The 24,959-nt window shown below is 40.7% G+C and overlaps 1 protein-coding gene across 1 annotated transcript in view; it reads right to left on the bottom strand.

Moving 5' to 3' along the window:
• The window catches only part of PUM2 (pumilio RNA binding family member 2), a 112,763-nt gene that overhangs the window by 59,401 nt on the left and 28,403 nt on the right, over window positions 1-24,959 (bottom strand). The window contains exons 2-7 of the mRNA XM_082250220.1: window positions 14,883-15,210; window positions 11,142-11,210; window positions 7,842-7,947; window positions 2,361-2,548; window positions 1,912-2,084; window positions 691-961 (exon numbers count right to left, since the gene is read on the bottom strand). Coding sequence (XP_082106346.1) covers window positions 691-961; window positions 1,912-2,084; window positions 2,361-2,548; window positions 7,842-7,947; window positions 11,142-11,210; window positions 14,883-15,197 — 1,122 coding nt within the window. The 5' untranslated portion in view covers window positions 15,198-15,210. The remainder of the gene's footprint in view (window positions 1-690; window positions 962-1,911; window positions 2,085-2,360; window positions 2,549-7,841; window positions 7,948-11,141; window positions 11,211-14,882; window positions 15,211-24,959) is intronic.

Below are 24,959 nucleotides of genomic sequence, written 5' to 3'. Positions count from 1 at the left end.
AGGAACACTTTGAAAGCACATCAGATTCTAAATGGGGAAAAATGGATTTTAGGCAAGTCAAAATCCCATTTTCCCTTTCGTTTGTTGATGGACACAGCTTCTGATCTTCTTAACCATTAGAACTGCACCAGTGTATGGTCTGTCAATGAGTCTTAAGGAGTTCATTCCAATTCATAATGACAGTCCAATACATAATGACAGTCAGGGTGCCATTGCCTAGCCTGTAGAGGTCTGTACATCCCTAAATGGCTATGCCTCCCCATACCATCACTGACCCACCACCAAACCGGTCATGCTGAACGATGTTACAGGCAGCATAACGTTCTCCACGGCTTCTCCAGACCCTTTAAGGTCTGTCAGGGTGAACCTGCTCTCATCTGTGAAAAGCACAGTGCACCAGTGGCGGACCTGCCAATTCTGTTCAATGGCCATTGAGCTTCACTGTGCCAGGCAGTGAGCACAGGGCCCACAGGCCACCCTGATCAATATCCCAGGAGTTTAATTGACTTGATGCTACTCTGAATAAAAGTGTACCTTTAATTATTTTGAGCAGTGCATATGTTGGGGGGGGGAGGGTCTAAGTTACTTTCTAGCAAAAAATTTTGTTACATGTAAACAAAAAGGGCCAGAAAAGGCCTTGTCTGGAAGTGGTTAAAATCTCTTAAAATAAATAATAATCAAGGGACTCACCTGCTGTTGGGTTCCATAATCAAACAGTCCAACACCAGCTCCGGCAGAGTCCATGGGTAAGGGATTACCAGGGTAGTCAAACTGCAAAGAATCCAGACCGACTTGCTCCATTCCATCCAGGTTCTGACTTTCATGGGTTGCAAACTCATCTGTCATGGGCTTGTTGACCATGGGGTTGGAAAGCTGTCCTAGTCCTTCTGTGACATTCTGGTTTGGGCCAATTCTCTCAGCTATCTCAGTGGGAGAAGCTTGGCGGCTTCCTGGAGTACGGCTGTGCAGAGGGAGGACAAGCACAAATTAAAGACCTAGCTCAATATCTTTCTGTGCATTAAACATTTCCATGACCAGAAAATATTCAGTATCTGAGAAACTATACACAGCCAGGACTAAATTGACTGTCCGCTTATGTTCTGGGGCTGAGGATACACTTTGAATGCAAGAGATATAACAAGTGCTTTATGACGCAACGCGCAAGGTGGAACCCTACGAATGAAGCAAGCACGCCGGACTCCGTGGCCATTTTGGAAATTTATGTGAAGCGCTTACCGTTTGTCCTACATGAAAATTTTTTTTTTTTTTGAAGATATTAATGATTTTAAGAACATACTGCACTATGGTACTTTCTTATACCTTTGTGAAGTAATCTGTACCAACATAGGAGTGATCATATTATGGATGGAGGCTTCGACATCTTGGGCCTCCTTTACACAGGGTAGAGACCTATACTATGTGAAGAGCTGTGTTTCTGGAGCACCATGTGGCAGCATGAAGGCAGCTTGTGTTAGTCAATGGGAACACAATGACTGTACCAACTCGTCTGCACATCAGAGTTTTACAGGTACACAAGGGCAAGGGACCAAACACAGTGTGGGTCCACAGCTGTGTAAATACCCCTGTGAATCTGAACCAATCTCAGATGTTTGTGAGTTTGCATAGTCACTGCATCTCAATTTACTAACGTAGGCTGCCTGACTACAGCTCTGGGTCAAAAAAAAAAAAAAAAAAAAGAAATGCCACCATATTTATTTTTTGATAATGGACTTGGACCCATTTAAACCTTGGCAACACTAACACAGAGCCACCTTATCTTTAAAGGCCCACCCCTAAAAAGACAGAAGTAGCCTCTCATAGAACAGGTCATAGGTAACCAGCAATAATTTGTTCCCCTTTAAATCTACAATAAAATCCTAATTAGGGGTGATCTTTTCCACACACACTTACTTAAAGTCTTTACAGTCAGCGTCAATCCCATTTGGAAGTCCTCGGCCATTCAGCTTTGAAACCTCATCTCCATCAGCAGATATCAGATCCCGCTTTTTTTCCTCTTCAAATGGAGATGCCTTTCCTTTCTGTTCCCCTTTCTCTGGTCCATCCAAATCACAATCTCTAGCACCCTACAAAGGGCAGAAAAATTTAGCTTCTGCTTTCCAGATATTACCCATACAATTAGAGGTAAACATCGAAGTAATTCCGCCCTATTAGCAACTAGATTTAGAGGGCATCAACTTATGGTTATAGAGCACACTGAAGATTATTTTTTTAAGTAAAGATGGTCTACCACAAACATGTGTGAATATCTTCACTTTACTTGTGAAAACAACAGGAATCATATTGGCTGCTATGAACAGCACAATTACTACCTTACGGTGTAGTAGGAAACTGGCACTCACATAGGCTCCCTTCCGAAATCTTGGGTCGAGTTTATCAGCAGGCGAGGAGCTCAGAACATACTCCACCATGCTCACTCCTAGACCACCACTTTCTGACCTGGGCGAGAGTACCGAATTCACATCATGGTTCCCTTGGAAGCCTTGCCCAGGTCTTCGCTGTACCATGATTGGCTGGGACATAGCATGGTCTAAAATACAAGAAAATAAAACTAAATTTTGGATAGTACATTGGACTGATTAGCATTCTTCAATTGAAGCCTTGAGATCGTGGGACTTAAATGCACCTGACTAAATCAAAATTCACAATACAGAAAACTCTCTAACCCATAAAACATCTAAAAGCACTTCCCACAATGGTTCCTTTTCATCCCACATGACATAAGGCTATGACCATATTAGAAAAAAGATAATAGAATCCGCGCTAAGGAATCAAAGGATATAAATAAGTACTAATAAGCTGCAGCCTCACTTAAACTATAGCCAAAAGACTATATAAATAGATAAGAATGGAGGTGATGGCGCTGCTTATATTATAAGGTGTAATTAGGTGGATATTCCTATGTAAACATATATCATCGGATGAATTGTATATAAAAAAGGCTATGGAGAATAGCCACCAGGTGGCGAAGTGTAATGTGCAAAGATGTGCGGAGATAAATAAATATGTGTATATATACAATATGCAATAGTGATAAAAATAAATAGTCAACAGAGTGAATCTATAAACAACATTAAATAAATCAATCAATAAATAATATAAAATGACTCAAAAATCACGATGATAAAAATTAGTAAAATAGTGCGGGAAAAGCTTGACCAAACAGAATAAATGTGCAAATATACAGGAGAGTATTATTCAAAGTGTACAAATAGGTGATAGTACTAAAAATATAAAAATTATTATAAAAATTAAAGTTCGTGATCAAAAAATTGTGCAAAAGCAATAAAGTGCGGGAAACTTCTTTCCAAAGTGTGACAATACGTAATAATCAGTCAATTCATATACTAGAATACATCCATAAGTAGGTGAGTGTACCCAGTGAGATAGGTGGGCAGTGACTTACGGTGACCCCCAAGGTGGGTGACTGGTGAGCTGCAAAGTGGCTACTGATGAAAAACCTACTCACCAGATATACCCACCCCACACAGGGGTATAGAGTGGGTATTGTAGATATGCCTCGCTGGTCCTTACTCTGTGTAGTGGTTCCCTTCCTGGGGGAGAATGGTGTGGGGTCCGCGGGGTATCGCAGATATCCTAGCGTGGGGTCCAGTACTAGGGTCTTGTTCCAATATGTCCGATGCTCCGTGGAGGGATCTAGTATGGCCACTCACAAGTATATGGATGGGAGGGTCATAGGAAGTGGAAAGACTCGATAGTGTGATATCGTAGGGGATATTTTATTCAGCAGTATACAATAAATGAATACTCACATTCAATCATATGGAAAACAGCGTGGTATTGGCGTCCCGGAACGCAATGCGTTCCAACTGGAAACCGGAACCGGAAATGACGTGACGGCGCTGTACGCGTTTCGTCATGTGACGTCTTCTGCAGGCTGCAGAAGACGTCACATGACGAAACGCGTACAGCGCCGTCACGTCATTTCCGGTTCCGGTTTCCAGTTGGAACGCATTGCGTTCCGGGACGCCAATACCACGCTGTTTTCCATATGATTGAATGTGAGTATTCATTTATTGTATACTGCTGAATAAAATATCCCCTACGATATCACACTATCGAGTCTTTCCACTTCCTATGACCCTCCCATCCATATACTTGTGAGTGGCCATACTAGATCCCTCCACGGAGCATCGGACATATTGGAACAAGACCCTAGTACTGGACCCCACGCTAGGATATCTGCGATACCCCGCGGACCCCACACCATTCTCCCCCAGGAAGGGAACCACTACACAGAGTAAGGACCAGCGAGGCATATCTACAATACCCACTCTATACCCCTGTGTGGGGTGGGTATATCTGGTGAGTAGGTTTTTCATCAGTAGCCACTTTGCAGCTCACCAGTCACCCACCTTGGGGGTCACCGTAAGTCACTGCCCACCTATCTCACTGGGTACACTCACCTACTTATGGATGTATTCTAGTATATGAATTGACTGATTATTACGTATTGTCACACTTTGGAAAGAAGTTTCCCGCACTTTATTGCTTTTGCACAATTTTTTGATCACGAACTTTAATTTTTATAATAATTTTTATATTTTTAGTACTATCACCTATTTGTACACTTTGAATAATACTCTCCTGTATATTTGCACATTTATTCTGTTTGGTCAAGCTTTTCCCGCACTATTTTACTAATTTTTATCATCGTGATTTTTGAGTCATTTTATATTATTTATTGATTGATTTATTTAATGTTGTTTATAGATTCACTCTGTTGACTATTTATTTTTATCACTATTGCATATTGTATATATACACATATTTATTTATCTCCGCACATCTTTGCACATTACACTTCGCCACCTGGTGGCTATTCTCCATAGCCTTTTTTATATACAATTCATCCGATGATATATGTTTACATAGGAATATCCACCTAATTACACCTTATAATATAAGCAGCGCCATCACCTCCATTCTTATGACCATATTAGAGATGCACCAAAATGTCAGCAGCCAAAGAAAGGGTTATCAGCATTTTGCCAATACAGAAAAAAAAAAGATGGCAAAAATTAAGATGTTTTTGCCATGATTTTACCATGCTTATGGTGTGTTTTTTATAGGTAACGTGACTCAAAAAATGCATCAAAAAAGTAATATGGGTGCGGTATGTGTTCTTACTGCATTTTCAATGGGGAGGTGCAATTTTGGTGCAGTTTTTTAATTTACCAAAAACGCAGCAAGCAGGATTTTCACCACCACAATGGAAGCACAACGAACCAGTGTGAAGACATACATAGAATTTAAAGGGATGTATTTATACATAAAGGTGCCTATAACGGCCGACAAATTTATATTTATTTAAATTCATTATATTAAAAACATTGAATACAATTATATATATATTTTTTTTTCTTTTAAAAGGACATTTTCGGTTTCGGGTAAGTGCATTCTGAATTTTCGGTATTGATAGGTGCACACACACACAAAAGATTTCAAATCTACCACTAATACAAGAATAAAGGTCTACTCAATCATCCACAATGACTACTACCAATAGATAATGAAAGAGTGGTGAAAACCAATAAAAGATAAGAATTCAAGGAAGTGTACCCAATACCTAAAAAATGAGGAACAGTAAGTAGCTAAATACATAAATGTGCAATCTGTAGCTTTGTCAGGATCTCCTAAACAATAGTATGCATGGTCACCCTGACCCTAAAGTGTATGTATGACTTTAGTGACATGATACAAGCTAATTATGGGGCAAATTAAGAAAAACATTTGATAAGAAAATTACACATACATTTGGATATTAGAAAAAAATCATGAATGGCAATCACAAGAATGTCCAGAGTACCAATATAATACAAAGTAAAACACATGCTTTGATGGCTTCCAATACAATATTACATAACTGTTAAAAACTCATACCACTAGATGGCAGCAGTGTCCAGGTTTCAAAAACACTCCTGTGTTGGACTGTACTATGGTATACAGAATTGACATAGCGTCAAGTTTGCACACTGTGTTACAAATAAAAGGGAGACCATACAGTTACAACGTAACTCATAAAAGGTTATAATCTAAAAGACAACCACACATTCATGTATATTGCAACATTAATATTAAAACCGACTGCTCTATGCCAGCTGCAAAAAAAGATTTCCCCAATGGATCTTGTGCAGCTTTCAGGAAAGTTGGGACTTCATTAGAACGTACAACCAAGATACCGCAATTTTTCTAGAATTAAAAAGCTGCTGCATCTTTTTTCGCAATCACTTTTTTTTTGCTAGAGTGGAGAAGGACAAGACCCTTGGTCAGATTTTTATTGTGGTGTCCCTGCAGAGGAAATGTACCCTCACTTCCTGTTTTAAGGTAAATGTCACTGGACAGAGAGGGACCGGAAATGGGGCAAAGAGCCCTCTCCAAAAAAAAAAAAAAAAAAAAAAAAAGATCCTCAGTCCTAAAAATTAATAAATTGATGAATTAATAAATGACACTTTCCTCCCCTACGGAATTTGAGATATGTACCGTGGAAGTCTATGTTGATACTAAAAAGCTTTTTAAAGACTGGTATTGAGCACGAGTACCTTAGTCACAGGCTGACCCTTACATACCAAGATAAGCTTGGCTCTGTATTATGCAGATAATGTACCCAACGTGACAGCTGCTACAAGTCTCAGTGGTCACACTGATTGGCAATGAATGTGTCTACTCTCAGTGCTCAAGAAGTTGATAGGTACATTTTTATTGTTAGTTTGGTCAATATACATTAGAGCTGCACGAATAATCGTTAAAGAAGCACAGTCTCGATTCATGAGTTAAGAAGCACAGTCTCGATTCATGAGTTAAGAAGCACAGTCTCGATTCATGAGTTAAGAAGCACAGTCTCGATTCATGAGTTAAGAAGCACAGTCTCGATTCATGAGTTAAGAAGCACAGTCTCGATTCATGAGTTAAGAAGCACAGTCTCGATTCATGAGTTAAGAAGCACAGTCTCCATTCATGAGTTAAGAAGCACAGTCTCCATTCATGAGTTAAGAAGCACAGTCTCGATTCATGAGTTAAGAAGCACAGTCTCCATTCATGAGTTAAGAAGCACAGTCTCCATTCATGAGTTAAGAAGCACAGTCTCCATTCATGAGTTAAGAAGCACAGTCTCCATTCATGAGTTAAGAAGCACAGTCTCGATTCATGAGTTAAGAAGCACAGTCTCCATTCATGAGTTAAGAAGCACAGTCTCCATTCATGAGTTAAGAAGCACAGTCTCCATTCATGAGTTAAGAAGCACAGTCTCCATTCATGAGTTAAGAAGCACAGTCTCCATTCATGAGTTAAGAAGCACAGTCTCCATTCATGAGTTAAGAAGCACAGTCTCCATTCATGAGTTAAGAAGCACAGTCTCCATTCATGAGTTAAGAAGCACAGTCTCCATTCATGAGTTGAGTAGGAAGGAGGAGAGAAGGAAAGATCTGTGTACTTTGTATTTCATCAGAAATGAAGTAGGCAGGGCTGACACCATGTACTGAGGAATTCAGAGCTGTGTTGTCATGTACAAGAGTAAGGTAGGAGCATACTATCACTGGAGCAAAAAGTTATTTTTTTGAGCTTGCAGCAATTTTGACAGGAAAAAAACAGGGAAATGTACTCCAGAGATGTACTAAATGTTTTTTTTATTCCCCCTTGACACATGCTTTCACACCACTTATGAAGAGAGGGTACGAAAAGGGATAAAGCATTTATAATTAAAAAGCTACAATTGCACAATGAAAAAATTCAACACCAAACCAGAAAGAACTCTGACAAAGTTGAATGTAAACTGTAAAATAATTTGAATGGTAAGAACTTACGAGACGCCCCCCAAGCATTTTCCCGCCATTCATCTGCTAGGAACATTCCTTTCTGGCCGTCTTTTGAGGGGTCATCCGGCTCCCAGAACTTTTTTGCTGGTAACAACTAAGAAAAGAAAATATACATTGTGATCCATCAAATAATGACAAGTGAAGAGTTGGTAATTTTCTTATTTTAACCTCCACCTCCCTCTATGTCCTAGGACTAAAAATAGTGAAATTCTATTTAAAATGTGGTAAATAGAAAACCATACAATTTACATTGAGCTGTGCCAACAAGCACCAATAAAATCACATTACAAAAACATCCACAACAATTTCACAGCTTAAACCAGCATCAGAAATGGGCAGGTCCTTATGATGTCATCACGCTTTGCAGACGCTCACATTCCGATTTGAGCTGTACGTAATGGCTTGGCTTCTATTAATGCTGTGGTTGATATCATCATAGATGTATTTTGACCTTCCTATGATTAGTGGTCAATACATCACGGCTGCTTTCCTATGGTGGTGGCACAGTGTGTTGGTACCGAGCATTCCTTTATCGCTTGTTCTTTGACTACATTGTTCTTGCTGGTGTTTCAGGAGAAGCATAAAAAAGGGAGGTCTGGGTTGTCCTGGTGATGTTGGAAGTCCACATCCTGTCATAGGCACATTTTGACCTTCCTTTAAATTACGATGAGCTATTTTTCTAAAGTGGTGGCACAGTGTGCGGACATGAAGCAGAGATGTGTGGTAAATCAAATCTCAGGTTTGTAAAAAAGTATATACTGGTATACAAAAAAAATAAAATAAAAAGTATATTCTATATTTTATTTATTTTTTATAAATTGTTTGTATTGGTTTAGTTTTTTTGTTATGTATCTTTTGAGGATATGCTGCTTATATCACTGATTTAGATGATAGGATACTGATATGGTGTGCATAATTTGATGTTTTGTCAATGGAGGGCACAATGTATTTTTTAATGCCGGGTCACACTTGTGCGATGCGGGAAGGCTGCGAATTCGCAGCCTGCTCCCGCATCGCAAACACACATCTGGCAGTTCACACTGCCATATGCGATACGCAGGGGGTGTCAATTAAATGTTTACGACACCCCCAGTTTGATCGCATATCGCAGTGCGATCTGACAGTTCGCACAGGATCGGATCGCACAAGTGTGAACCACTGTGCGATCCGATCCTGATGCGGCTGAAAAAAATGGTCATGTGCGACTTTTGTGCGGGTGCAGTGCGAATTTAGCCATACAAAGTGTACGGCTGAATTCGCACTGCACATCCGATCGCATGTAATGAAGGAGCAGTGCGCTCCGATATTACATGCGATCGCCGCACACGCTATAGTGTGAACTGGCACTAAGTGTATACATATATATATATATATATATATATATGTATACACACACACACACACACACATACATATACACACACACACAGTGCCTTGCGAAAGTATTCGGCCCCCTTGAACTTTGCGACCTTTTGCCACATTTCAGGCTTCAAACAAAGATATAAAACTGTAATTGTTTGTGAAGAAACATGTGGGACACAATCATGAAGTAGAACGAAATTTATTGGATATTTCAAACTTTGTTAACAAATAAAAAACTGAAAAATTGGGCGTGCAAAATTATTCAGCCCCTTTACTTTCAGTGCAGCAAACTCTCTCCAGAAGTTCAGTGAGGATCTCTGAATGATCCAATGTTGTCCTAAACTATTGATGATAAATAGAATCCAGCTGTGTGTAATCAAGTCTCCGTATAAATGCACCTGCACTGTGATAGTCTCAGAGGTCCGTTTAAAGTGCAGAGAGCATCATGAAGAACAAGGAACACACCAGGCAGGCCGAGATACTGTTGTGGAGAAGTTTAAAGCCGGATTTGGATACAAAAAGATTTCCCAAGCATTAAACATCCCAAGGAGCACTGTGCAAGCGATAATATTGAAATGGAAGGAGTATCAGACCACTGCAAATCTACGAAGACCTGGCCGTCCCTCTAAACTTTCAGCTCATACAAGGAGAAGACTGATCAGAGATGCAGCCAAGAGGCCCATGATCACTCTGGATGAACTGCAGAGATCTACAGCTGAGGTGGGAGACTCTGTCCATAGGACAACAATCAGTCGTATACTGCACAAATCTGGCCTTTATGGAAGAGTGGCAAGAAGAAAGCCATTTCTTAAAGATATCCATAAAAAGTGTTGTTTAAAGTTTTCCACAAGCCACCTGAGAGACACACCAAACATGTGGAAGAAGGTGCTCTGGTCAGATGAAACCAAAATCAAACTTTTTGGCAACAATGCAAAACTTTATGTTTGGCGTAAAAGCAACACAGCTCATCACCCTGAACACACCAAACCCACTGTCAAACATGGTGGTGGCAGCATCATGGTTTGGGCCTGCTTTTCTTCAGCAGGGACAGGGAAGATGGTTAAAATTGATGGGAAGATGGATGGAGCCAAATACAGGACCATTCTGGAAGAAAACCTGATGGAGCCTGCAAAAGACCCGAGACTGGGACGGAGATTTGTCTTCCAACAAGACAATGATCCAAAACATAAAGCAAAATCTACAATGGAATGGTTCACAAATAAACATATCCAGGTGTTAGAATGGCCAAGTCAAAGTCCAGACCTGAATCCAATCAAGAATCTGTGGAAAGAACTGAAAACTGCTGTTCACAAACGCTCTCCATCCAACCTCACTGAGCTCAAGCTGTTTTGCAAGGAGGAATGGGCAAAATCTTCAGTCTCTCGATGTGCAAAACTGATAAGAGACATACCCCAAGCGACTTACAGCTGTAATCGCAGCAAAAGGTGGCGCTACAAAGTATTAACTTAAGGGGGCTGAATAATTTTGCGCGCCCAATTTTTCAGTTTATTTGTTAAAAAAGTTTGAAATATCCAATAAATTACGTTCTACTTCATGATTGTGTCCCACTTGTTGATTCTTCACAAAAAAAATTACAGTTTTGTATCTTTATGTTTGAAGCCTGAAATGTGGCAATAGGTCGAAAAGTTCAAGGGGGCCGAAAACTTTCGCAAGGCACTGTGTGTGTGTGTGTGTGTGTGTGTGTGTGTGTGTGTGTGTGTGTATATATATATATATATTATATATATATATATATATATATATATATATATATATATATATATATATATATATATATATATATATATAGGCATATACACACTAAAACACAAAGACAAAATAAAATGAAAGCAAACATGAAGGCAGGAGCACCATTAGCAGCTCCGGCTGACGATCGTTCATACACGAAGCATGGGGAGCACTTACCTCTCCCATTCCTCGAGATTCTAAAGCCAGAGCCTGGAAACCATGATTCAAGTCATCAGCAGACCTCATCTAGAAACCAGAAAACAGGGCTGTAATTTTATCCAGGCTGTCTCCATACACTCACAGGATAAACAAGCCAAATTCCCCACTTGGCCCCTCAATTAAACATGACAAAGCAGGAGGTGGTGTGCAGAGGCTGAGGATAATTGGGTAGGATTTCACCTCTATGGTGGCACTTAGTCATGGGTGGTTTTAGTAATTTAACAGAAAGCAGGGAATTTCAGAAATATGTCAAATACTACACGACACACGGTAAATCGCTTTTTACAAAAAAAAAAAAAAAAAAAAAAGGGAAACTGCTGTGCCATTTTTAGCAAGCACTTATTGTAAATGCTTCCCCAAACTATACTCATGCAGTCCTGTGCCTGTTACCAGCAGCCTTTCTGAAAGGAGATTCACAAAAAAGATGGAAGTCCCCTATTTGATTTGTAGTAAAGCAAACAGAAATCCCCACTTCCCACAACTATCTGTATAACACAGGTTGGCCACCTCGGCACTCTAGCTGCTATGGAACTACAAGTCCCATGAGGCACTGAGACTATCAGAGGCATGATGGGATTTATTGTTTCATCACAGCTAGAGTGCAGATGTTGCCTACCCCTAGTATAACAGCACATTTGTCAATGTATGGAATCAGAAATATCCCTCTTTGTTATGATCAGGTACAGAACAAAAAAATGTGCATCTAAAGCCCATTTTTTTATTTTATTGGACTGGTGAAGGGTTAGACCCTCAGTGGGGTTTTTCCTGCTGTGTATAGTGGAGAGATTCAGCCCGGGTGTCCTGGTGACCACCATTACTGGGACAGAAAATGAAAGGAAATAAAAAAAATGGCGCTTACACAGAACAAAAATAGAATGGAAACCATTCAATGGTGATGTGTCCTGGTAGTACCTAAGAGAATCTCCATAGTTAAAGAGATTTCCTCTTCCTTTTATTTCCAATAGTACAAGAAAAAAAAAAAAAGAAAAAAAAAAAAAACAGGGGTTTTAGCCATTCCCTAATTTATCTCGGGGGGGAAAAAAAAAAAAAAAAGAGAAAAAAAAAATTGCTTTTAATATTTTTCATTCTTCTATAAGGCCAGCAGATGGAGCTGTAAACTCTAATTTACATTTCCCAGTTTTACTTTGAAATTAAATTTTTACAGAGCTCAATAGCTAAAGCCTGACCAATCACTTTCACGTGACTGGTACATTTCAGCATGCTTCTAATACAACATTTAACAAAGGTTTTGTTTTTAAAGAAACGCTGCCCCCTCCCATTTTCGGTTAGGTGATAGAGCCTTTATAAAGGGTCTTCATCTATCTAGTTATACTCCTCTTGCTAGCACTCCCACTCTCACCCTGCTGCTGTTCCAGTCCATTCATGGGCCTGCTCCTGCTCTGTACTCCGGGTCTACATGCACCATTTACACCTATACACACACACTATAATTTTGGTTCGGTCACCTTGGTGGGTGTGTTTTCTACTGGCGGTGGGGGGGGGGGGGGGGGGCTTTAAGTAAAAAAAAAAAAAAAAAAAAAAAACCTGTGTCCCATTGGAAGATTTCCTTTCACTTCCTGCCCCAAAGCCAAAAAGGAAATGAGGAAATCTCTGCAAATCAGGAGAATCCTCATAACTAGTGTCCCCGTTAGTAGATTTCCCCTATATTACTTTTCTCAGGACAAGCCAAAATGTGGGATTTTTTTTAACTTTCAATGATCATGGCAAACAGGACAAATAAAAGATGATTAATCTCCTTAACAGGGGCAGAGACAGCAATAAGCACTGCTGTACAACACAGATCAACGGAAGGACATCAGAAAACAATTTCCAATGTGTCCTATCCACACCATAACAATGTTACACATGCATGTCACTGGACGTCAGTAAGCGTTAAAACACGACTAAACTGGATGGAAATGTACGTGGATTTACCATACATTTTAGTGCAAGTCAGTGTGAATTGGCCCTAAATGCTGACAGGGGTTCTAATCACTCCCCAGGGAGTTCTAATCACTTTCCCAGGTGTGAAAGGGTACATTAACCCTTTCACACCTAAGGGTGTAAAAAAAAAAAAAAAAACTAAATGCCTAAAGCACAATTTAGCAATTTTGACATGGCGTTAGTAAAACATACATATCACCACAACTACTTTTTGCATCCAGGTGGTTTATATGCTTTTCTTTTTGATCAGGACAAATTGGGCTTTAATTTTTTGATAAATATTAATGTATAGCGCCTGGTTTTTTTATATAAATTATCATAGGAAAACCCCAAAATAAGAAAAAAAAAAAAAAAAATGTTGCTGTATATTTCTACCATAACCTACCACCAAAAGACAACCCAAAATAAATGATCTTGCCACATATGTGTAGGTTATTAGTTGTATGTACCCGCAAGTATAGCCCAAAAACAATATTATGCATTTTGCTTTTTTTTTTTTTAAATCGTACCTAAAAAACACACTGATACTAATACAAAATGGAAAAAAATTTAATAAAAAATCCTGCCCAAAATATACTGACCCTGACCTTTCCCCCAAACTCGAAATCTGGCACTGACCTAGATCAAACCTTTATCCCCCCTCTTTGACAAATTAGAAACATTGGTACTGTAAAATCTCCATAGGCGACGCTTTAAAAACTTTTCTACAGGTTACCTGTTTAGATTTACAGAGGTTAAGGGCTAGAATTATTGCTCTCACTTGTGGTTTGAACACCGTTATGTGGGCAGGACCTGCCTATGCGTTCGCTTCTGCCTGTGAGCTCGGAGGGACGGGCCGCTTTAATTTTTTTTTACCTTTGTTTTTACACTGTCTCTATAAAAAAAAAAATAGTTTTGATCAATTTTATGCCTATTATAAGGAATGTAAACATCCCTTGTAATAGATATAAGCAGAATATGTCCTCTTTATTGTGAGAACCGGGGGTCAAAAAGACCTCAGATTTCACATCTATCCTTAAAAAGTGAAAAAAAAGAAAAAAAGTATTTTTTCCAGCATGAAAAAATAAATAAAAAATGGGCCCTTTAAGGCCATTGGGGGGGAAGCCATGTATGACGTCGCTCCGGTCCTCCAAGGCCAAAGAGTCGAGTGGGGGACATCTTGCCCTCACTCGACTTCCTGCACAGCACCTGAGAGGATCGGACTGTTTTCTCCCCCACTACCGACGGCTGCGGTAAGCGGGAAAAACAACCGGGAAGCAGAGAGAGGGGGCACCTGGGACCTAGGGAATCCACCGCTGGGACCACTTTTATGTGAAAGAGGACTGCCTGCCCTGTAAGAAAACACCATGGCAATTGGCAGTCAGCTGCCGCCATAACCCTGGTATTGAACGTCAAAGTACTGATGTAAAACTGTGGCGGGCAGTCAGGAAGTGGGGTAAATAATCAGTCTCAAATATTACAACAGAGACAACGTTTTTGATTTTCCTTTTAGTGGACTGAAACTGCAAGAATTTGCAAATCCTTCCCTTTTATCCACTGGATTCCGCCCTTTCCCCTCACCTCTACAGCATAAGGACTAGATCTGTAATCCAAGAACAGAACTGGCAGGTCTCATTGAGTTCCAAAAGCTTATGATGATATATTTTACAGAGCAAAAGATAATAAACCAGGTAACCTTTAGAGAGAATTCAAAACTTAGCAATGAGCTAATAAGAACCTGTTATTTCTTCAAGTAGGGGACACTAGACTACATACCGAAGCATCCATGCTATCTCCTGTTGGCCACCGATGCTTGTTGCTATAGCCGTTCACGTGTTCTCCAGCTTGTCTTTGGAAGAAATATCCCACCGTGGCATCATCCTGAGAGCGCCCGCTCAAAGGCACCTGTGCGTTGGAAGCACCGTGAGGAATGGCATGTGGATGGTTGCCAATGGGCCCTGACGAGGTTCCTCCGGAGGGGACCATCCCAACTGCAACCCCAAGTGCATCCTGCCCATTGCTCGCATGCATTATTCCTCTGGTCTCTTGCCAAGCCACTTCATTCATGCCTACGACGCATGGAATGTTCATTCCACATAGGTACCTGCAAAAGACACAAAAGCCAAAATTAGTGAAAAAAAGTAAACATTAAATGGCTTAAAGCCCAATACATTAAGCTTGATACATTCCAGCATCGCAAAAAATAAAAAAAGGATGAGCAAAGAAGTCTTACTGTGTTTTTTTTTTTTTTTTTTTTAACTGTGCCCTGCCAGAATGCTGCAGAGGAGGACCTTTTCTCTCTCTGCGGAAGCAGAGGTCTCTCTCCAGACATTGGTAGCCAGTCTAGGTGGGAGATCTAACGGCCATTACTCAAGTAACCCCTAGAAACCTTTGGAGGAACCTAGTTGAGAAAGTCTGTTCTAGTCAATTGTACAGATAATGCAGTAAGGCGGAACGAAATGCGTGGGGAGCCATGGCCTGGTGGGAGCCCAGGCTTAGGTTGTCCATCTCGTACCAGCATAGGACTTCCTGGATGTGCAGCACCAGAGATCTTTCCTCTCTTCCTTCCAATGCTCAATCTGTGCTGATAAACCAGCAAATTCTGCGTGAACACTGATATTTCCCTTTAGCAGAGAGTATGTACCAGTGGAAAGAAGAAATTCTGGGTTTCAAAAGGCAAAAAAATAAGAATTGCCCATCAGACTTTATGCTTATGAGGTGGCATAAAAAGAAAAAAATATATATCACTTTAAGAAGCCTAATTAAATACTACAGCCTAGTAAAAGTAAAAGCTGAATAGTAAATGCCAAAAAAATTCTATGAAGGAAGCTCCCAGCAGTTCTATTGAATCTGAATCCACTGACTGTCCAGTCTGAAAAATACTGCCACTATTATAAAAAGAATAAGTCCTACATGAAAAATACACCAAAAGCAATAATCCACACAAGCCACATTAAGGTTGGGTTCACCGTACGTCTTTCCCTGTGACTTCCTTCCAACTTGGGTGCTATTTGGGAACCTGTACAAGGGCTGAAATCGCACCCAAGTTAGACCAAAATGCAGGAACCTTTTCTCAAGTCAGAGTGACTTGTGTAATATCAGTTAAGACGGCTCTCGTAGGGAAACAATATATTTGACATGTCCTGCGACTTGGGGTCTCACAAGTCGGATCCCATGTCGCAGCAGTGTGAACCGAGCCTAAAACATTCACATGAATACAACATACTTCTCCTGCACAAACTTTGACTTCTCCTTTTATTTAGAAAAAAAAAATTAAAAATAAGTCCAGAGAAATAGGCAGCACCATTAAACTCCACACAAAAATCGGGAATGAGAAATTAAATGAAAGTTTGCTCGCCACCTTCCCATCTATACAGCATAACACCACAGTTAATATGATCCTCATCCTTATTTATAGCTGGTTATATAAAGGTTACTTCAAATCTAGTTCTTCATCATAAGTGCCTATACAGGACACAGATATTATTTCTATTACATTAATGAGCACCTGCACCTAGAAATAAAGAATTTATTATTTTTAAATCCGTCTGTAGACAACATGCAGAAATGTTACAGGAAAAGTACTGCCAATGCTATTTTGGCCGTATTTCCCCTGTGGGTCACAGGAGGACACTTAGTTCTGCACTTCTGTGACCCAGACTTGGCTAAAGCATGCTGTTGGCTGATGCCACAGAGCCGAGGTTCTCCAGAAATTCTGACAATAATTTCAGGATCTGGCCAGATTCCTGACCAGCAGCTGGAGAGCCTGAGCCAGCCGCTCCCACCCCCTCCACAACCCAGCACTTCAGTGAGTGCTGGAGGGGCAGATCAGAGAGACTGACAATCACTGCTCTCTGAAGATCGAGAACTGAGCAATCAGCAGTCTTTGATAGCTCAGTTCTGTGTGTAGAGGTAGTGGGGGACAGACGCAGCATTTGGGGTATACAAATTCTCCTGCGCTCAACAGAAGGTCTCTATGGCTCCGGGTAAAAGCACAGATTTTGCTGCCCTGCTGGGGTCAGGGGAACCCCAATGGAAACACTGTATAAAGAACAAAAAGAGGGCGCACCGACCTTGTGCATCACCCACAAGGTTTATTCGTTTATTAAAATTAAATAAGAATAAATGACTAAAAAAAAGGGGATTTCCCCTTAAAACGCGTGAGCATTTTGGAAGGTTCTCTGGCGCGCTGGACACTGTCCTGGTTCCTTCGGGTCCATTGTTGATTGTAACAATTTTATTGTTTGTGAGTGTATTTCTTCTTATTTCATTTTAATAAACTCCATTTGGGTAATGCACAAGATCGGTGCACCCTCTTTTTGTTCTTTATACAGTGCAACATTTAGGGTGTAACGTGTAGCATGCTGCACTCCCTCGATTACCCCCCCCCCCAACCCATAACAGCAGAAAGGGGATCCTCTCACTGCGTCTGTTGTGACACTTCAAAAACAGTGCAGCTGCGTGAAGCCCACAAAGCCGCATCATTCATTCACTGCAATCTGTGGATGAATGAACTACAAGTCTCACCTGCAACGGTGGCAGACTGTTTGTAGTTCTCAAACTGCGAGGGCACCCAAGAGCGCCCTCGTATTTAATGGACACTTCCTCCAGCTTTGGAACTAACTGCTTGTATGGAGGTATGGGCAGGCAAGCTGGAGGTAGTGTCTGCAGGAGCCTTTCATTTCACCCGTGAACTGCTGATCATGGGTGCAATGCTCTGCAGGCTCATCAGAAAAACCAAACTAAATGCAAACTTTGCAAAAATATGTGTATTTATTATTATTATTATTTTTCTTAAAGGCGCACTTAGCCCTTAAAAACTAAACATTTGCTGGGAAAAGAAACCTGAGAAAGATGAATGCGCCAATGCCCTGGTGAGGTGGTTCCTGCCAAAGAGAAGATTCAAAGTCAGGGTGTCTGACTGAATGTCAATCCTCTACTAACCTTGTAACCGTTAGATTTTTAAAGCAGAATTATGCATCCCTGCATCACCAAAGTGTATGTAAACCCCAACAATGAACTTCTTTTGTTTGGTCCTTTTTGGTCTTTTTAATATACGATTTAAACATTTGTTATACACCTCATAGCCCATTGCTCAGACCACCAAGCTAAACATTGTTGTTATACACCTCACAGCCCATTGCTCAGACCACCAAGCTAAACATTGTTGTTATACACCTCATAGCCCATTACTAATACCACCAAGCTAAACATTGTTATACACCTCACAGCCCATTGCTCAGACCACCAAGCTAAACATTGTTGTTATACACCTCACAGCCCATTGCTCAGACCACCAAGCTAAACATTGTTGTTATACACCTCACAGCCCATTGCTCAGACCACCAAGCTAAACATTGTTGTTATACATCTCACAGCCCATTGCTCAGACCACCAAGCTAAACATTGTTGTTATACACCTCACAGCCCATTGCTCAGACCACCAAGCTAAACATTGTTGTTATACACACCATAGCCCATTGCTCAGACCACCAAGCTAAACATTGTTGTTATACACCTCACAGCCCATTGCTCAGACCACCAAGCTAAACATTGTTGTTATACACCTCATAGCCTATTGCTAATACCACCAAGCTAAACATTGTTATACACCTCACAGCCCATTGCTCAGACCACCAAGCTAAACATTGTTGTTATACACCTCACAGCCCATTGCTCAGACCACCAAGCTAAACATTGTTATACACCTCACAGCCCATTGCTCAGACCACCAAGCTAAACATTGTTGTTATACACCTCACAGCCCATTGCTCAGACCACCAAGCTAAACATTGTTGTTATACACCTCACAGCCCATTGCTCAGACCACCAAGCTAAACATTGTTGTTATACACCTCATAGCCCATTGCTAATACCACCAAGCTAAACATTGTTTGGATAAGGGGTGCATTGCTTAAATGTACATTTCACTGAACAGGCTGGCTTCTATAGGACCCCAAATTAGATTTACAATATAGATGTACTTTATTTGAAAGACTCCATTTAGAATAGTGGTGAAAATGGGCCCCACCTTTTAAATATACTGTTTTAATAGTAACCAGAGCCTTCAGAACTTAGAGGTATGGGGATTGATCAGAAGGTTGCATAGAGATAAAGGGGTCAAAGCTGGTATAAGTTTCCAAGACACCAAATTCCAGTAACAAAAACCTAACTGCAGTTTCACCCAATACCAGCACTAAAAAAAAAAAAAAAAAAAATTGATACATTAAATTGGATTTTTTGTACTCATTTTCATTGAGTTCACTGAAGGGCACAGCTTGGTAAGGGATCTTGACTGCAGGGTTTTAACACCACCTACTTCTGAAGGTGGCACTATAAAACCCTATGGTCACAATTCCTTACCAGGCTGTGCCCTTCAATAAGCGAATGTGGAAACCTTTTCTCCGAGCTCATTGGTGGACGTCTCTCTCATTTATGACTGGGTTATACTCGTGTAGACAGCAGTATGACCCAACCGTTATTAGAATGAGCCATCAATGTCCATCAATAAAACGAAAGAAACAAAAGCTCTAAGCAGGTAGGTTGTGATCACTGTATACACATATACTATAGTATTTCATTATAGAACTTGTCAACTCAGTTACACAGGAGACAACATGCCCCTTCCCTTACAAAATCATTCATCAGAATGTTTTATACAAGATCCAACTGTCAGGGAAGACAAAAGAAGGAACATCTATCTAGATGTTTAAGGTGATTTATTGCAAATGACTTTGTAACTGTGTTTGGTGACATAAAACAGTGCTGCAGAACATCATTTCAGCATCCATTATGTTGGAAAGAGGAAGTAAAGCGTGAAGCCGCAGACTGGCTGGATAAGAACCAAGTGAAAAAAAACAAAGCCCTGTTCCAGTCTTGCAGGGACTAGTTCACAGGACAGTAAAACAATGCAGAGGGAAGTAGGACACTGAATATCAGCATGGATACCCGGTGACATGAGTCATTACATACCCCGGATAAGGGATATTGGAATTCCACTCTCTACATGCCATCAATCTAAGCCAGATGTTATCGGCAGCTAAAAATGTCAGATATAGCAAAGAATTTCTTTATACAGTCCCATTCAGCAGCATAACCTCCCAAGGCATGGCGGAGAATGTAAACTGTTAACCCTCCTGCTTTGTGGCTTTTTAACCCTCCTGCCGATTTAGCCAGATGTGCCAAAGAGAAAAAACCTTGTATTCCAGTGCATCACCCAGTCCTGCAAGAAAGCTACTAAAATGACTATAAAGAAAGAAAACCCCTCTTAGGAGTGGGACTATACGGGCACTGAAAAACAAGTCATATGACACGAAAGTTTGAGATTTTCTTTAAAAGGTTTGACATTTGACAAAAAAAAAAAAAAAACATCCTAAAATTACTTAAACCCTTTTACTGCTGGTGCCAATCCTCTTCTCCCAATCCCCCCCAAGAATTTCCTATCCCACTCCCACAACAAAGTCAAGTCAGACCGAGTGCTGCTCAGCCATTCACAGGAAGCTTTGTAATTTACAAATAAATACAAAGCGTCCTCTGATTAGCTGGGGTGAGGATTTTGCCACCTCGGTCCAAATAAACTATTTTAAAAAGGGCATTAAAATGTGCAGTTAGGCTTCAAGGGTCATCAATCTGGAGTGAACAGTAACTGAATAAGCAATATATGATGACAATGTATTTTTTTTTTTTTTAACTCATAAACCTAATGTGCACATTGCGTTTGTATGCAATTTTTTTTTTTTTTTTTTAGAAAGTTTTTACTATATTACTAACATGGGGGGCTGATAAGCTATGTGATAGCACAATGCAGATGGCAGGCTCTTTTTAGGAAGACATCATGGGCCTGGCTGATAAGCTATGTGATAGCACACTGCAGATGGCAGGCTCTTTTTAGGAAGACATCAGGGGCCTGGCTGATAAGCTATGTGATAGCACAATGCAGATGGCAGGCTCTTTTTAGGAAGACATCAGGGGCCGGGGCTGATAAGCTATGTGATAGCACACTGCAGATGGCAGGTTCTTTTTAGGAAGACATCATGGGCCTGGCTGATAAGCTATGTGATAGCACACTGCAGATGGCAGGTTCTTTTTAGGAAGACATCAGGGGCCTGGCTGATAAGCTATGTGATAGCACACTGCAGATGGCAGGTTCTTTTTAGGAAGACATCAGGGGCCTATTAGACATCTAATGTCACCATTTCACGCTTTTAAAGTCATGGATTGGGCATGAAGATACAATTCACTGGCAAAAGCTTACGGTAAAAGGATAAACGGTCAGCTGTTATAGCTTCCAGAAGTCTGTTTACATGTTGGTGCTCTCACAGACACAAACCTGTTTTGATGGCCGTAAAATGGTTAAAGGAATGTAACCAATACAGAATATAAAAGTATCTTCTACAGCCCAGATAAATCAAAGTGTGGTCCCGAACAGCTGACTGATTTTGCATTTAATATTAACCAGGCACTTTCATCCCCCTTCCTTCCCAGGCTAATTTTAAACTTTCAGAGCAGTTGCACTTTGAATGCCAATTGTACGATAATGCAACACTGTACTCATATGGATTTTTTTTTTTAGACAGATTGAGCGTTCCTTTAGCAGTATTTAACCACCACTAGGTTTTTTGATTTTTTTTGCTTAAAGAAAAAAAAAAGTTTTAGTTGGCTATAAAATTTTGCAAAGAAATCATTTTTCTTCTTCACTGATGTGCGTTGATGAGGCTACACGGATGATCAGTGTAAACAATGCACTTATTATGCCCTGTCAGATCAGCTCTCCTTTTCTCACACACTGTGTGAGAAAGGAGAGCCGATAACCAGTAAGTCTGTTTACATGTGACCATCTGTGATCAGACAGAGCTGACCACATGATAAAGGGCTGCTGTTACTGGCCCTTTCCTCCAATCTGTGATCAGCACACAGCGGTCAGAGCGTGGAGGACGTCCTCCCAGAACTGGAGGCCCACGATGTAGCCGCTCTAGTCCACTTTAAGTAGCACGATTTCAAAAGTCAAAGTGCAGGTCAGTGCAATTTCAAGTGTGACTTGCCTGACATCATGCACAGATATCTATGCAAGTCGCACCTGAAATCACAAAAAAGTGCAGGAACCTTTGTTTCAAATCAGTGTGACACTGCAAATTCGGAGTCGCACCAATCCGAACAGTTCAATCATACACTATACAATCATTTTGCAGGCAGCATGGGAAGTCTGTTTTCAATGGGAGGTGTTTGCAGTGAAGCATGGTCAAGAACGTGGGCCAAAAAACAGCAGAAACAGACACAAAACGGGGACAAAATGCAGGACACACACAGCACTTGCGTTTTGTATGCGGTACTATTGAAGTCTATAGGACCAAAACCACAAAATGCGAGGAGGAAAGAAATCCCAGACCCGTTCTAAAAAAAATGCGCTCGCAGGAATTGCATAGATGTGAACGTTATCTGTAGGAAATCATGTTAAATGGCTTGCACTGCATTTCTGCAAACCGCATTAGAAAAGGTTGTGAACCAAGCCGAAATGGGCAAGGCTGCTAAGACTCCTGTGATAAGCAAAGTGCACAGGGCTACAGTGGACTTCTCTTATGCCTCGTACACACAATGAGAATATCAGATGAATGATCGTCCTTTTTTGTATGCTAGTTTTATATGAGAAATTAAGAGTTAAAATAAAGTTACGAAAATTCTCGTAAGACAGAATAAAATTTCGGAAGGCATGTAATGTGTTGTAGTGTATTTGTATTGCATTTTCAAATGACAACTGTACTGATTAAAGGAAAATCATACGATTAACCAACATTTTGTGCTTGTCCCATCAGATAATTTCACATGAATTGTCGTTAACAGGTCTCGAAAGCTGGGTGCTAACCATCAGATTATTGTACGATTGCTTCTAAGGGTCTTTTCACACGATCCGCCTTCTGATTAGCTCCGTTCTCTGCTCAGCGGGGATGAATCAGCCGATCCCCGCTGAGCAGGCGGATGACAGCTCCGTCTCTGTGTGTGGAGACGGAGGTGTCAGAGCCCCGCTGCTCTCTATGGGGGAATCTGATCCGATCCCCTGGACGGATGGAAAATCTGTCCGGATTTGACGGACAGGATCGGATGTGCATGGAAATGGACATGTCTCTGCCGACATCCGCTGATCCATAGGGATGCATGGCAGATCTGATCAGATCAGCCTAAAAAACTGACAGGTGGATCTGATCGGATCGTTCGTGTGAAAGGACCCAAAAGCAGTATTTTTCACACGATTTTCTGATCGTGTGTACGGGCTATAAGGTACGGCAAAACACTTTCAGTGGTATATTTAATTGGAAAAAAAATGGAAGAGATAAAAGAGTTCATTAGGGTTTACATACACTTAAAATAGAACAAACGGGCATTAAATGCTCTTTGTACACAACAGTGAGATGCAGCTGCACCAAGCACTGGTGTCTTGTTCTGCACATGAAACCGGTAGATGTAGGGTTAATCTGCACATGAAAACTGTAAAAGTAGGGTTAATCTGCACATGAAAATGGTAGATGTAGGGTTAATCTGCACATGAAAATGGTAGATGTAGGGTTAATCTGCACATGAAAATGGTAGATGTAGGGTTAATCTGCACATGAAAATGGTAGATGTAGGGTTAATCTGCACATGAAAATGGTAGATGTAGGGTTAATCTGCACATGAAAATGGTAGATGTAGGGTTAATCTGCACATGAAAATGGTAGATGTAGGGTTAATCTGCACATGAAACCGGTAGATGTAGGGTTAATCTGCACATGAAACCGGTAGATGTAGGGTTAATCTGCACATGAAACCGGTAGATGTAGGGTTAATCTACAAATGAAAAAAAGGTAGATGTAGGGTTAATCTGCACATGAAACCGGTAGATGTAGGGTTAATCTGCACGTGAAACCGGTAGATGTAGGGTTAATCTACAAATGAAAAAAAGGTAGATGTAGGGTTAATCTGCACATGAAAAAAGGTAGAGGCAGGGTTTGCCTACACAACATGTTAGGCCCTGTGGTTTTAATAACAATCGCCCCAAGGGCAATCATTGACGAGCTATTTTTGGGCTGCGTTCTGAAACAAACAAAAGTCCCAACACGGCTTTCTAATACATGGTTTCCTTGTGCTGATTGTTATTGATGCAATCATTGGCATCTGGTATTATCACTGGCTTTATTAGTGCTGATTTATAAACTGAGCAGGAAAGAAAAGGATGGACCGCTGCCCACAACAAGCATTTACATCTCCCCCCCCCCCCCCCATCCTGACCTAGGGAATGACAGCTGGAAGCTGAAAAAGCTGCTAGAAGTGACAGATACTTACCTTTTCTGCAGCACAAATCACTCTCATTGGCCCTTACCTGTAAAAGGAACCATTCACAAGAGGGCTTACGCCATAAGAATCTGAATGTTCATCTACAAAGAGAAGCGTGGGATTTCAAAATAGCAAACAATCATACCTCCCTAAGTGGGTGCCTCTAAGACTGAGAACTGAGCGATCAAAGACCACTGACCACTCAGGTCTTGGTCTTCAGAGAGCCAGTGACTGTGCATTGATGTCACTGCAGCCCAGCCATTCAAGCAGCCGAACTGGGCAAAGCTGGAAGCACCCCTGTACTAACAGTGCAGGGCTGGAGGGCTTCCTTTGATAGGAAAGTCTGTCATAATGTGCCAGTATGTGGTGCATACTAGAACATTATGGCATAAAGCTGCAGGAAGTATGAATACAAAAAAGTTAACTAAAATAAAGGATAGAGATAATATATATATATATATATATATATATATTATATATATATATATACACACATATACACACAATAAATTACTACCACCTTAATGCTAACTAGCAGCGTATTTCCAT

Source organism: Pelophylax lessonae (genome assembly GCF_965119305.1).
Source record: "Pelophylax lessonae genome assembly, chromosome: 3".
In the NCBI taxonomy this organism is placed as follows: Eukaryota; Metazoa; Chordata; class Amphibia; order Anura; family Ranidae; genus Pelophylax; species Pelophylax lessonae.
This window is presented reverse-complemented; position numbering and strand designations above follow the sequence as displayed.